The 15058-nt window shown below is 53.1% G+C and overlaps 1 protein-coding gene across 1 annotated transcript; it reads left to right on the top strand.

Annotated features, from left to right (window-relative positions):
• Nucleotides 1-5396: 5396 nt before the first annotated feature.
• Nucleotides 5397-12255, top strand: CHI3L1 (chitinase 3 like 1). Its single transcript, XM_028120331.1, is given in 10 exon segments — nt 5397-5421; nt 5660-5689; nt 6626-6827; nt 7342-7398; nt 8169-8319; nt 9147-9271; nt 10392-10515; nt 10977-11159; nt 11767-11883; nt 12115-12255. Coding segments are annotated over 10 exon segments (1155 nt in total).
• Nucleotides 12256-15058: the final 2803 nt, after the last annotated feature.

Below are 15058 nucleotides of genomic sequence, written 5' to 3' on the forward strand. Positions count from 1 at the left end.
TATGGACTCTCTGACAAAAACAATTTTATCCCTGATTGTGACTAGGCTAACAAGTGAAGATATGTCATAAATATAATGAACGTGTAAGAAAGCGGCTGATTTCCACCATGAATAGGGTGGCCTTGGTCATCTTTTTTTTTTTTCCCTTTAAATACTTGTATTTTGTATTTGACAAGCCAATCTTTCTTCCTAAAGTCTGGCTCATTTTCCCTTTTCCCAAGTCATTGTTTTCTTGTCTAAAGGTTTCTGTCTCTGAGACTTTGAGAGCATGTACTATGTGCCAACTACAACACTGAGCCGGGGCTGAGGATTTGGAAATGAATTTGAACTCCTGCCTGGCAGAAGTTCACATCTGGAGGAAAAGACTCACCTATAAAAAGAGGACTTCCCCTTCAAACATTTCGTGGGAAGTTACCACCACATCTGTTTGCTTTGACACCCCATGCAAAAGGAAGGGATCCTCCAAACATTTATGCCCAAAAGGCCAGCCCCGGGGGTCCAGGAACTTGTCCTGGGAGAGGTAGTTCTGTGCACACTCCTGCTCCTCATCCAGCCTCATCCGTGCCCCCCTCATTACCTTCCCTGCCTCAACTACTCTTGAGGTCTTTCAGTTCCCGGAACATGGCAGCCTCTTTCTACCCGAGGCTTTATTCTGTTCCTTCTGCCTTACGTGCTCTTTAACCAGACCAGCACCTTCCCTTCATTCCCACCTCAGTTTACACATCACTTCCTATGAAAGCTTTCCCTGACCACCCACACCACTTATAAAGTCTCCCAACCCTCAGAATTGTTTTGGTAAACGTCTCACAATTGTAATAAATTACTTATTTATGTGATTCTTTGTTTAATGTGCATCTTCTCTGACAGACCATATACTTCAAGAAGATAGGGACGGACTCTGTTTTCACTCAGCTTTCTGTCTCTGCCCTCTCCTACAGTGCAAGGCACCTGTGAGGGCTCAGTAAGCATTGGTTGAATGAGTACATGGTGACCAGTGTAGTATGGGGGCTTATTCAGAGTGGCCAGAACTATTGAATGAGATGCAATTTCACAAACATCAGGTTCAAAATCGAAGAGTTTGGAGTCATGGACCATCTTGAGATCACTCATTCATTCATTTATCCAGTCATTCAGTGAGTACTTCACTAAGCATCTACTCTATGTCAATCACTGGGGATGGGTACAATAAAATAAATGAGATTGACCCAATCCTGGTGAATATTCAACATATATAAAGAACTGATACAACTCAACACCAAAAAACAAGTAATCCAACTAAAAATGGGCAGAAGTCATAAACAGACATTTCTCCAAAGAAAACATAGTGATGGCCAATAGACACGTGAAAAGATGTTCATTATCATTCCTCATCAGGGAAATGCAAATCAAAACCACCATGAGATACCATCTCACACGTGTCAGAATGGCTAAAATCAACAACACAAGAAACAACAAGTGTTGGTGAGCGTGCAGAGAAAGGAGAGCCCTCTTGCACTGGTGGTGGGAATGCAAACTGGTGCAGGCACTGTGGGAAACAGTATGGAAGTTCCTCAGAAAGTTAAAAATAGAACTACCCTATGATGTAGTAATTTCACTACTGGGTATTTACCCAAAGAAAATGAAAATATTAATTCAAAAAGATACATGTACCCCTATGTTTATTGCAGCATTATTTACAATAGCCAAGATATGGAAGCAACCCAAGTATCCATCCACAGATAAATGGATAAATATCCATAGATAGGTGGATAAAGACGTGGATTCTCTATGTATATATACATGTTACACACACACACACACACACACACACACACACACACACTGGAATATTACTCAGCCATAAAAAAGAAAATCTTGCCATTTGCAATGATGTGGATGAATCTAGAGGGTATAATGCAAAGTGAAATAAGTCAGAGAAAGACAAATACCATATGATTTCACTAATATGTGGAATTTAAGAAACAAAACAAACAAACAGACAAATAAAAAACAGACTCTTAAATACAGAGAACAAACTGGAGGTTTCCAGAGGGGAGGTGGGCAGCGGGATGGGTGAAACAGGTGAAGGGATTAAGAGTACGCTTACTGTGATGAGCACTAATGTATAGAGTTGCTGAATCATATATTGTACATCTGAAACTAATATAACACTGTATGTTAATTGTACTTAAACTCTAAAAAAATTATAAAAATTAACTTCAAAAGAATTGGCCCAGTCCTTGCCTTTACTGGGCTTATAGTCTAGTGAGGGAGGCAGACGTTAATAATACATCCACACGCAAGATGTAAAATTATAACCCCACTGGGTACTAGGAAAAGGGGCACAAAGTACCCTGACAACCCCACTAAGGGGGTTTCTCTTGCCAAAGGATCTGCCTTTTCTGAAGGTGCTTGCTGAGCTGCAATCTGAAGGATGAATAGGAATGAAGTGGGCACAGAGGGGCCATAGTGGGAGACAACTCCCCATGGGTCTCTTGCATTTCTGCCCACCCTAGCAGCAGAGGAACAGGCTGTCTTTGTTCCAGCCTACCTTTTTGATGATGTTTGTATAACAAACAGCCTTGAAGATAGAAACAGTGTCTTCCCGTGGAGCAAAAAGCAGTTTCGTTGACTGTCCAGTGTAATAAAGATAATGTCTCCCCGCAGGTCCAAGGAGAGGCAGGCTTATGCACATTGTAAAAGATTCGGGTTTCTTAAACTCAGAGTTCCTCTGTTGTGGTGCAAGACGTTGCATGCACAGCATTCATCTGGGCCACTCCAACGTCACCCCCCCTGGAACGTGGGGCCAAGGGAAGTGTGATGGGGCCCCACAGCTGGTGTGTTAAATGAAGAAAATGCAGATTATGACCTGCTGAATGAAGAGGCACAAGTCATCCACATGGGGTCGGCCGGTGGGCGCCTTCAGCATCAGAGCTCCCATTTGGGGGAAGTGAAAACCCTGGGGTCATTTTGACTGAAGGCATGGTTTCAATACAGTCACACAAGGGAAGTTAAGTCACAAGATTTTTTTACTTACAAATCCCAGAAACGAGGGTAAACGGCCATCAGCAGGGAGAAGGGCCATCCTTTGTCCCAGGTCACGAGTGGGCAGGAGATAGAGAACAAGCACCTATTACTTATAAGGTGGTTGGGGCAGAGATAACTTTCACAGGCTCAACTCTAAGTGGTTATTTTAAAAGGTATATCGGGACAAGCCAAGCAAGAACTTGTGGCAGGAATCCTAAGCTTGGGTCCTTACCTAAATGTCCAGACTCTGAGTGTGAGCAGGGTTGTCATACTAGAAAATGCCCAGACAGCAATTCAAAATGGCTGCTTTCTCATCACAGAAAATGACACAAACATGAAATTCACACTTCTTGCTGTGCCATGAATAATAAGTCCTTTGTCTCTGACCTAGGACTCTCGTGTCTTCTGTCAGAATCCATGAAACTGTGGCTGTCTCATTAGTTTGCAAACAGCATAAAACTTCAGGCCCTTCAGTTATTGATAGGCACGTCGATGGCATATGCAAAGACCCTGTGGTGGGCAAGGGTAGAGCAAACGTAAGGATATGAAAGAAGGCATGTATGGGTGGAGTGTAGGGAAGAGGAGGATATGAGATGAGCCTGGGAGGGGCTGAGCCATGGGACCCTCAGCCGTTGCTGCTGAGGCAGGCCCAGGGGTATCTTGGCCATTTGTTGTGACAATGCCACTTTCCTGTAGAACATGTGGAATTAATAAACGGGTTTGGAGAGGGACATGGGCCAACAAGGTTTGTGCCAATCTGAGCCTATGAGATCATTTTTAACAAAGGAAGAGTGAAAACTGGAAGTGTGTTCTTAACATACTTCACCCTGTAATGAAAATGTTTTTATTGCACACTACTTTGTAATACTTCTTTTAAAGATTAGAGGATGTCCACTTCTCAGCACACAATGAACGAGGAAAAGTTATCACTGACTGGCATTGCTGTCTACCCTGTAGGGTCCAAAAGGAGGCACTTGCCTTAAAAGGGAGAAGCAGGGACCCTTTAGTACGTACAGAGTGACTCTGGACCAAGCACTTTTTATCCACTCCTCGACCAATAAAGAGAGGTCGTTCCAGTTTTACAGGGAGAGGAAAGGAGAGAAGGGGGAGAAGGGGAGAGACCTCACTCACCAAGGGAGGGCTGTGAAACTGCGGTGGCTAATGTCAGATTATTACCTAATGTTACGGTGAGGTAATAATAAATAAATAATAAATAAAAAATAAAAGGACTTTGTTAAGAAGCCCTCTGACCCACTCTGGCTCTTAGAGTTTGGAACATTTCACTCGCCGCCTATTCATTAAATTTTTTTTTCGCCTATTCATTAATGTGCAGCCTGCAAAGAATGGAGACATCTTGGATCTTTGGCCAAAGAAAGTATCCCTGAGCAGAGGGCAAAGCCGCACAGACTCCTTAAGAAGCTTTGGTCTTACCCTGACAGTGATAAGGAATCATTCAAGGCCTTGGGGAAGGGGTGACATCGTGAGGTCTGAGTGTCAGAAGCATCACTGAAAGAGATTATGGAGGTTCTCGATCTTCTGGGACTGTCTGCTCCTGGGGGAAATCTGGGGCTGCGGGGAATTGACTCCTTGATCCCTCACTGCAGCCCCAGGCTTGCAGCAGAACCCCTCTCGCTCCCTGGAACTGGAATTTCTCAAAAACGAAGCAAACCAGCATCGGGCCTCAGAGCAGCCGGGGTGGGGGGGTTCCATTCCTCCTCAGATTTCCCTTAAATTATCAGCACAGCAACTGCTCCCAGGCTGTCAGACCCTCACCTGACTCTTGGGCCAGGCTGTGGGAACCAGGCTTGGAGAGAGAAAGTCTGAGGGGGGAGCAGGTCAGGCAGGATGCTGCGGGCCTGGAGAGAAAGTAAATAACAGCCTTGTTTGGGACACTGCAGGCTTCAGAACTCAACTGTGCCCTGTTTCCACCTGGCCGAGGGCCTGGGCCTAGGGCTTCGTGATGCCAACCGAGAGGCTGCCAGAAAAGCCCGGAAACTGCAGGCAGAAAAGTGGGGGTAGGGCGTGGGGGGTGCAGAAGGCAATGAGGAAGGTGGCTGAGAATGAGGCTGGGTCACTCACCCGGGAGCCACCGCCTCGTCACCCCCGTGGGTGGCAGTTGCCTCCCAGAGACCTGGCCCAAACTCTCCAAGCTTTCTCAATCTTCCTCTGGTGGCCCACAGTGCTCCTCCCTTGCCCCTTCCCCGCTGGTAAATCCTTCCTTGACACAGCTCAGTTCCCATAAATGGGATGTTTGGGGGCTTGTGGAAGTGGAAGGGGACAGTATAAAAAGGAAGCGTGAAACCCAGGGAAGAGGCCCTGTCTAAGCGCCTAGACAGAGAGCTGAGGGCACAGGACGCAGCCACAGCCCGGCCCGCTCTGCTGCAGCCAGGATGGAGCTGAGGGTGCCTCGGACAGGTGTCTGGGCCGGTTGAGGCTGGCTTGGTTGTGGGCTTTCAGGCTGAGAGGCCCAGATGGCCCAGGGAGCCACTGCACCAAGGGGCTGGCCTCCTACCTGCTGGGGGAGGGGGTGGGAGGGAGGGGAAACAGGGGCAGGACAACTGGTGTTAACCCCTTGATTGCCTGGGTGGGGCGTGGAAGCAGAAGGAAGGGCAGGATATCCTTGCAGGGGGTCTGACTCGGGATTTCCCTTCAGGCTTCGTGGTCCTGGTGCTGCTCCAGAGCTGTAAGTAACTCCTCTTTCAAGTCACGGGAGACGGGGGGTGTGCTGAGGGTGCTTTGGAGGAGATCTTGGCAGAGGCGAGCACTTTCCAGTTTCTTCTGTGATTCACATGGCTCAGAAATATTAACGTATGTCAAACCAAGGCGATATGCATATGGATGTTCATTATACTATCCTCTATTTTTCTGTGTATTTGGAATTATTCAAAATAAAAACCCTTCAAAGGTTCTGGTCCGCTGAAGGCCCGGACTCGTGGTCTGGTGGGCACCGCAGTTGGGCCCAGGGGCAGCATGGGCGGGTGACGCCCGCTGTTCTTCCTCTGTAACCGGAAAAGGCTCACTCTGCAGGAGGAGGACTTGGAATGGGGAGAGGAAGGACTTTCTGGTCCACTCTGATCGTGCCCCAGCTTGGGGGACAGGTTGAGGGGGGCTGGGGACTGCCCCTCTGGGTGAGTTGCAAGTTAGGGACACTCCTGCAGGAAGGCAGAGAAAAAACAGAACCTCCCAGATCGACGACCCCCTGCAGGTTCCGCAAGGCTCCACTCTGAAGGCCAGGGTCTTCTGACACTGGCTGTTTTGGGCTGGATCCCTCCTCTCCTTCCCTCTCTCCTAAGCCACTGCCTCCAGGAAGCCTTCTTTACTTGCCCCGAGTCCCATTTTACCTTTATTCACCAGCCCCCACGCTCACTGCACACAGTGCCCTGTCCTTAGTCTGCAGGATATTCATCTACTGCATTTAATCTGTTCAAAGCCTTTTCAGAATAGGCCTTATTGTCATCAGAGGCAGAGGGAACTGAGCCAGCCCCTTGTGTTGAGAATGCTAACTTGGCTCACATCTGGGCCCTGGCCCCCAGTACTCCATCGGTGCTCAGTTCAGGGCTCAGCCCGAGGGCCCCTGGCTCCGTCCTGGTTTAGGCACCACCCCAGACTTCTTCTCCAGATTCTGCCTACAAACTGGTCTGCTACTACACCAGCTGGTCCCGGTACCGGGACAGTTTTGGGAGCTGCTTCCCAGATGCCATCGACCCCTTCCTCTGCACCCACATCATCTACAGCTTCGCCAACATAAGCAACAATGACATTGACACCTGGGAGTGGAATGATGTCACCCTCTATAACACACTGAACATGCTCAAGAACAGGTTGGGCCCCAGGCTGCCAGGACAGGAGGCAGATGGAGGGCTAGACTGGCTGGTCCCAGGGCAGGGCGCCTCTGCTCGGGAGGCTGTGGGACGGCCCCCAGGGACCCTGGCTGGGGAAGTGGAGGGCCTAGGCTTTGGTGGGAGCAGATGATGAGGGTACGTGCTAGGCCATGCCTGGTGGTGACAGAGGCAGGCTGTAGAACAAGGCCAGCTGAGCTCCCCTGGGGAAGGGGAGTCCTCTCCCCCACTGGGGGTGCCTCTCCAGGGAACATGGAAAATACTCATGATCCTATTTTGCCATTTCCTGGCTTCCCCACTCAGGGGAAACAAAAACGGGCAGCATACCTCAGAGTAACTGCCGCAAAGTCTATGCCTCCTAGAACCCTGAATCTCAGGGTTGGAAGGACCTCCCACCCGATGCTGGAAGCCTGCAACAGCCTCCCACACATGGGGCCAGCCCATGTTACAACAGCTTCACTCCACCCTGGCCCTCCTGCCTCCCTGTGCCCCACAGGAACCCCAACCTGAAGACCCTCCTCTCTGTTGGAGGATGGAACTTTGGTTCTCAAAGGTAGGACCCACTCCTCAGAGGATGATGGAATGGGGAGAGAAGGCGTAGGTCTCCCTTACCCACTGTAGAGGGCCACAGGGGCTGCAGACAGGTTAGGCACGGGGGACTAAATGGTTGTTGGGGGCCCGCCCCGTGTACAGCGAAAAAACCAGAGCCCAGAGAAGGAGAGAGCCTTGCCAAGAGTCACACAGTACATTGTCCGTGGATATTCTGACCCCCGGCCGGTGTTCCGTCTACTGCCTCTCAGACCTGAAACCACAGGACTTCTGGGAGATACTGCCCTTAGGGCTGGAAGGAGAGAGATGGAAGGAACAGAAAATTGGGGAGTGTAGAGAGCCTGGAGGGACTCCCTGGAGTGGGTAGGGTTGGAGCAGGGCTGAAAAGGGGGGCAAGACATGGCCCTAACAGCTCCCACTTACTGAGTGATGGCTCAGCTTCAGCCCCCCGTCTAGCCACAATCACAGGGGATCCCCACCACAGCACCGTGAGACACGGCAATTATCCCCACTTCACTGACAAGGAAACTGAGATGCAGGTTATGACCTTTCCAAGGCAGCTTGGCTAGTAGGTGTTAGAGCAGGGCCTGGAACCCAGACTGGCCGCTCCAGAGCTCTGTCTGAGATGCCTGGGGGTGGGTCCCGTCCCAGCCATGCCCCTCTGGAGTTCGGGGGTTCAGGCCCCTGCATCACAGGCCTCAGAAACCCCTGGAGATGCCCGAGGCCACCAGCATGTCAGTGCTGAGCACATCACTGGGGTGATTTGGGCCCTAGATTTTCCAAAATAGCCTCCAAGACCTGGAGTCTCAGGACTTTCATCAAGTCGGTGCCACCATTTCTGCGAACCCACAGCTTCGACGGCCTCGACTTGGCCTGGCTCTACCCTGACCGGAGAGACAAGCGCTACTTCACCAGGCTGGTCAAGGTGCTGGCCGGTCGGGGAGAGCGGGGGCGAGGGGTGCTGGCACAAGGGGACGGCCGCCTGAGGGCAGGCCGAGAGGGGTCTGAGGCCGCCTGGCCACAGGGTCCGGGAACCCGGACTGGGGAAGGACAAACTGGCTTGTGCCCTGAGATCTGACACAACAAGGAAGACATCTTGTGACCACGGTGGGAAGTGCGATGGGGTCCTCAGAGGCAGAACGTCACTAAGTGGAAAGCCCACCTAGTGGGGGAGCATCATTATCCACTGTTTGCTCCCAAATCGATGCTGCCACTCCCCAGCATGCACTGCCTTGGGGACACTTGGCCACATCTGATGAGGGCAGCCCAAGCATCTCCAGGGCCACAGGGCAGAGTGATTATCTAAACAAATTGTCCACAGCACCAATATCATTTTAATTTTAAAGACCACTAAATACAAATCTAAAGACCACTTTAATTTTTGTAGTCTCATGTACTGGCAGGAACAAAACACAGACTGAAAAACAAATTTCTTCCAATACAATCTGTGGGCCACCGAGGACCACTGTCTGTCTTCATAGTCCCTCTCGGGCAGGGAGCAATTGAGCGTTGATGGGTGTGTGGGGGGTGTGGGGATGGGATGGGTCCAAGCAGTGTTTTAGGAGAAGGGTGGGTGAGCCCCAGGTGGGACCACCAAGGGGCCGCTCTAGCATTCGCCCTGAAGCGCAGTCAGGCTGGGGTCCCAGCAGATGGGGAAGGTCAATGACATGCTCGGAGACCTCAGCCTCTCTCACAAGACTCCCTCGCACGTAGCCGGGCTCCCCATCACTCACCTGCCTCTCTCCCAACCAGAAAATGAAGGCTGAGTTTGCGAGGGAAGCCCAGGAGGGAACAAGACAGCAATTGCTTCTCAGCGCAGCAGTGTCAGCAGGGAAGGTGACCATCGACAGCGGCTATGACATCACCCAGATATCCCAGTGAGTCCCCAGCCCCGCCCGGCCCCAGCACTCCACGTGGAGTCAGAAGACTGGATTTCTATCCCCGTTCTTCCAAAAACTTGATGTGTGGCCTTGAGCAAGTCACTTCTGCTCTCCATGCCTCAGTCTCCCCATCTGTCAAAAGGGGCACCGTAATCCCTGTCCTTCCGTTTTTACACGGCGTATTGTGCTAAGCAGTTGAGAGAGTTCCTGTGAATGCATTTGTGGAAAAGGAGGTAGGAGATGATACCCAAACCGGCCGGCCGCTGCGGGGTGTTTTCTCCACCAGAGCACTAGTCACTGGAGACACAGCTCAGTAGCAGTAACACTCTGCTTTGCTAGATGCCTCGAGGTGCCTTCACACACACAGGCGAGCCCTCCCCTGTCCACCCCTCCTCCTCACCCTGCCCCCTTCTGCACGTGAGGATGAGCAGTTCACAGTCCCGAGGGGCTGATGTCTTAGTGGAATCTGAAGACCTGGATCTTAGGAAACACAGGAATAAAGAACAAAGGCTCTTCACTATGACTTTTCAGAATCTTCTTTATGATCTCGGGGAGGCATAGACTCTGTTTAAATTGATCGTTTAGGAGGTGGGAACTAGGTGGCTCTCAACAATTTGCCCCAAATATCCGAAGCTCATATTCATGCAATCCACATGTGGTCCCTCTCACCTGGGGTGGGTGTGTGTGTGTGTGTGTGTGTGTGTAAACCTTCCTCCCCACTCCAGTGGATCATAGGTTCAGGCCATCCTTTGGTCCAGCTTTTTCCCCACCAGGCTATCTGTTGATGTTACTCTTTAATCTGCTTTCACTAAGATGAACGTGGCAGGTGGCAGGCAGGGGAGGGTGGAAGGCAAGACAGAGGCCAGCTCCAGATCGTGTGCCGGGGACATAATAAAAGAACTCCATTCTTGCCTTAAATGCACTCGTGGGGCTCTGAGCCCACTCCCGGGTGCGGCGGAGGGGAAGTGGCCAGGCAGCTCAGACAGTGGATCACAGGGCTCTACGGGACCTGCCTCAGGGTTGCCTGCCTGCCCTGCTCCCACTGTGCTGGGGTGATGGGTGTGAGGCCAAGAGCCTTTCTAATTTCCTGTCTCGCCCTCTGACCTCTCTTCCCCAGACACCTGGACTTCATCAGCCTCATGAGCTATGACTTTCACGGAGCCTGGCGTCAGACCACAGGACATCACAGCCCCCTGTTCTGAGGCCAGGAGGATGCGAGTTCTGACAGATTCAACAACGCCGTGAGTGCCTGGAAGGAGGGTAGCTGGCCAGGCAGGGGGCCACAGAGACCTGCCACCTGCCAGTGCTCACACACCAACGCTGTGCCCCTGGGGAATCCTGCAAGGGGGGGCTTAGGGGGCCCACTCCACAGATGAGAAAACTGAAGCCCAAAGTCTGTGAGTGCTCCATGCCTGCAGAAGGGAGGAGGCAGGAGTCTGGTCTAGACCAGCCTTGCATTTGCATGTAACCCGAGCTGATCACCGGATTGGTTGCCAATAGTCATTTACCTAAGACCTTCTTTGGAGAATGCAACTACAAAATGCATTTTAGATTGCGATTATCAACTCCCAGGAGGAAGCGTGTCCCAGATGCCGGGTACGCCTGGAACACCTGTCAAGGCAGCAGTGGGAGTACAGTCTTGCCCATCCTGCACCCCCAGCACTGCTAACAACTCCTCCCCTCCCCCTGCCCCCCCTCCTAGGACTATGCCGTGAGCTATATGTTGAGGCTGGGAGCCCGAGCCAATAAACTGGTGATGGGCATCCCTGCTTTTGGGAGGAGCTTCACTCTGGCTTCCTCCAAGACCCGTGTGGGAGCCCCGATCTCAGGGCCCGGATTACCAGGCCGGTTCACCAAGGAGGAAGGGATCCTGGCCTACTATGAGGTATGAGCTAGGGAGAACGTAAGATCCCCACACACCCAGAGGCCCTGAGGAAGGTGAGCCTCCCAACCCCCATTTCCTCCTTTGGGAATAAAAACATATGTTCCGGTGAACTTAACACCTTGAGGAGGAGCAAGTGGGGAGGTCAGGCCTCTTGCTACTAAGTCTCCTGCAGGCACACCAGGTCTGCACCACCAAGCTCCCAGACACGCCCCCCCCCCCGGCCCTAGTTGAGGTTTTCCTGCCAGCCCAGAAAAGAGCAATGGCCCAAAGGCGGGTTCTTTTTGGACCCTGCCTCTGCTACTCTGTATTGCCGTGGGCCAGTCCTTACGTCAACCCATCATCTCCCACATCCCTGTTTAAGATGCCAGAAGCAAACCAGAGTCCCCTTCATGCCCTCAGGCTACAGCACCCCCAGAACCCTAGGGTGTCTGCATCTGGTTTACATACATCAGCATGAGGACTGCAGTCTGGGGGCTGGGGGCTAGGGGCAGATGTCCTGAGCGGGATGAAGCAAGGGGCTGAAAGAGATGTGGGGAGGGGCATCTCCCTGGTGACCTGCACCCTCTCACCCAGCTCGCCATGCCACCCGGCCCCGTTCTCTGCTCAGATCTGTGACTTCCTCCACTTCACCACGGTCCATAGACTCACTGGCCAGCAGGTCTCCTATGCCACCAAGGGCAACCAGTGGGTGGGGTACGATGACAAGGAGAGCGTCAAAAACAAGGTAGGTTCTCAAGGCCACGCCCCAGGATGAAGAGGGAGAGGGAGCCCCGCTCCAAGCAGCCAGATTCAGGTCCCCTGCACTGAGGGCGGTGCTGGGTCGTGGGGGCGGGGTGGCTCAGGTCTTGGGTGCCCGCTGTTCCCTTCCCTAGGCAGGGGCCCAGGCAGCACGTCCGCCCCGTGCACACTCTAGCCCAGGAACCCAGCTCTGCCCCCTCTGGGTCTTCCCTGCCAGGTGCAGTACCTGAGAAACAAGCAGCTGGCCGGCATCATGGTGTGGGCTCTGGACTTGGATGACTTCCGGGGTGCCTTCTGCAGCGGGGGTGTGCGCTTCCCTCTCACCACTGCCATCAAGGAGGCGCTCCGCGCGGCTTAGCCCCTGTCCTGCACACGGTGGGGCGAGGGGCATCCCTGCTGGCCCAGAGCCTCATCGCCCGCCTTGCTGAGTCCCCGACTGAGCCTCAGTCTCCCTCCCTTGGACCTCACACAGAGGGCCGCAGGGGAGCCGTCTGAGCTCAGCTCCAGTGGACCAACAGGTAGAGGTAAGGCCGTGGGCAGCTAAGGCCTGGGGGCCAGCACGGTGGAAGCCCCGGGGTCAGCACACCACTGCTGATTCATGAAAATGCTCAATGACCCCAGGCCCACACAAGGAGATTTCTGGGACTCCCCTACCCCCAGGCCTCCTTGCCAAGGGGCACCATGTGGCCCGTGCAAGCAGCACATCTCTCACGAAGCAGCGCCACACGAATTACCCCTCTGCAAAGCCCAGCTTGACACCTGCACTCAGGAGCATGATCACGTCTCCCCTCCCACTTCCCTTCCCTAAGTCCGCAGCTGCTGCTCAATAAAGCGCCAGAGCTTCACGTGTGTTGGCACTTGCGTCGGTCTCTTTGGGCTTCCCTCCCTCATGTCTTCTGGATTCCTCTCTCAGACTTGGGGGCTTGGAGCTTGTAGAAGGTGCAGAGGTGAGGCTACCCTGGCCTCTGCTGGGCCCCGGGGAGTCCCTAAAGGAGGCCAGCCTCCTCAGATCCATCCGCTGTGGACTTAACTCAGGAGGGCTGATGGCCTTCCAGATAATAAAGTAGTCCAGACCTCTTGCCGTAGTTCCTCGTTGAAAGAAGACTTTTCTGTTTTTCGAAGGTTAGCAGGTACTAGGAAGGCAGTCACATTCCAAACCTTCATCTCCTCTGAGCCCCTGGGAGGGGGTAGGGAGCCAACCCAGGGCCAGGTTAGAGAGCCCTGACCCTGGCCGTTCAGGGCTAGAAGGAGACCTCCGGCACCCTCCCTCTGGCCCAGGCCTGGAGCCTCTGCAGGGTGCTTGACACATGGCCGTCCAGCCTCTGAGACTCCCAGAGACGGGTAGGTGGCTCATGACCTTTAAAAACCCCTTCCGTTGCTGGGCGGAAATATGTCAGATGTCCTACGGCTGCCGCTCAGCCCTCTGTCTCCCTTGTCTCTCCTCTTGGGACACACTCGGCCCTCAACCCGAGTAGAGACAAGGCTGCTCTGCTCAGGCTGTGGCCGGGGACATGAGGTGGCAGACAGGTGGGATGGGAATACAGATGAGTTGGGATGGGCTTAGAAGACCCGCCGGTCTTGCAGCCTTTATGAGGTAGAAATGCTCTCGTCAGTTTTCTGTAGAATTCCCAGGGCCCCAGGCATGCCTTGTATCTGGAGTCCAGAGGCACACTCCAAAATCAAAGAGAATTTATGTGTGGATTCCCTCATGTTCCGATTATCCGTGCCTTGGTTTGTGACACTGGTTTGAGGTGTAGGGAAGGAAGTACCTATTGGCCACCCTGAAATCTGAACCAGCTGGAGCTGAGCAGATGCAACTGATCCCAAGGTCACAGCCCTGCTCAAAGCAAAGAAAGTGAGAGCTTGGCCAGAGCCTCGGCAGGGTACCTGGCATTTCATCGCGGGCCAGTGGGGCCAGGAATTCCCCAGTCGCCACACCTTGCCCACCGCACCACACAAGGGTCTTCCAAACCCCCTGGGGCTGCAAGCCCTCCAGGGCAGCCAAACCCCTCCTCCTCCCTGGAGCCACCCTTCCCCCAGCCTGGGACAAGCTCCACAGGGCTGACTCAGGGTCCTGCAGAGTTAGTCACATTCACTTATAGCTGCGGAGTCAGAGGCCAGGGATGGGGATCGGGTCTCCGGGGCCCGCCTCCTGCCTGGCAGGACACGGAGTCACCTGGCAGAGGGTGCGGGCACCCAGGCAGGGCCGGACCCTGAGGCTCCCCAGGCCCTCCGCTACAACGAGGACAACCGGCAGTGAAAGGCAGCCACACTCCTGTGTATTTATTTTTCAATGTTGGATGTTGGGATATAGCATACATGCTAAAGAGTGCATAGAATGGATTTGTTTCATTTAAAGAATTACTAACTCGTGAAAACCTGTGTAACACCCCCCCCACCCCACCCCGGAAGGGAAACGAAACCTCAGTAGTGCCCCCTGAGACCCCACCAGCACAGACACCCTGTCCCTCCGCCTGGAGACAGCCGCTCCTGACCTCCCCCTGCCTCCCCCTGGGGTCTCACCACCTACAGAAGCCCCTGGAAGCAGAGAGTGTGGGGTTGCCTGCCTTTGAATTTAACATGGGTGGGGTCCCACTGTTCTTGAGCCTTCCTCTCTTTGTTCACCCTGAAACTATTAGATCTGTTAGGTCGCCCCCGAGACTGCAGTTGGCTCATCCCGTCCTGTATTTTGGATTATACGTGCACATGTGCTCCGCAGTGAGCTGTGGAGGGACAGGGGCCTTCCCCAGGTTTGGGCTATGACAAATAATACTGCTGTGCAAATTGGCATGCATGTCTCCTGGGCACGTGTGATGTTTTCTAGGGCCGTCACTGCTGGGCGGCAGACATGCCCATTTTCCGTTTTTACCAGATGCCGTCCCCCTTTTTCCAAAGGGAAGTCTTCGACCGTCGCTCCCACCGACAGCGACCACCCCTGTGGCCTCCCCTCCTCCCTGACACGTGGTATTTTCAGGCCTGTTAAATGATTGCCGGTCTGAATGTTTTATTGGGTGAATGAATCCGTGACTAGACATTTGGTTGTACCTGCCTCGTAACCCTCCCTGCTTCAAAGAATCTAGAAGTTTCTGAGTGCCGTCCTCCTCCGGGGTCTCTTCCAGCTCTGCCTCATGACTTTATCTCACTGCCAAGGGCTAGGGGAT

Source organism: Eumetopias jubatus, unplaced genomic scaffold (genome assembly GCF_037043125.1).
Source record: "Eumetopias jubatus isolate StellerSeaLion01/CBP00866 unplaced genomic scaffold, mEumJub1_p1.0 scaffold_12, whole genome shotgun sequence".
In the NCBI taxonomy this organism is placed as follows: domain Eukaryota; kingdom Metazoa; phylum Chordata; class Mammalia; order Carnivora; family Otariidae; genus Eumetopias; species Eumetopias jubatus.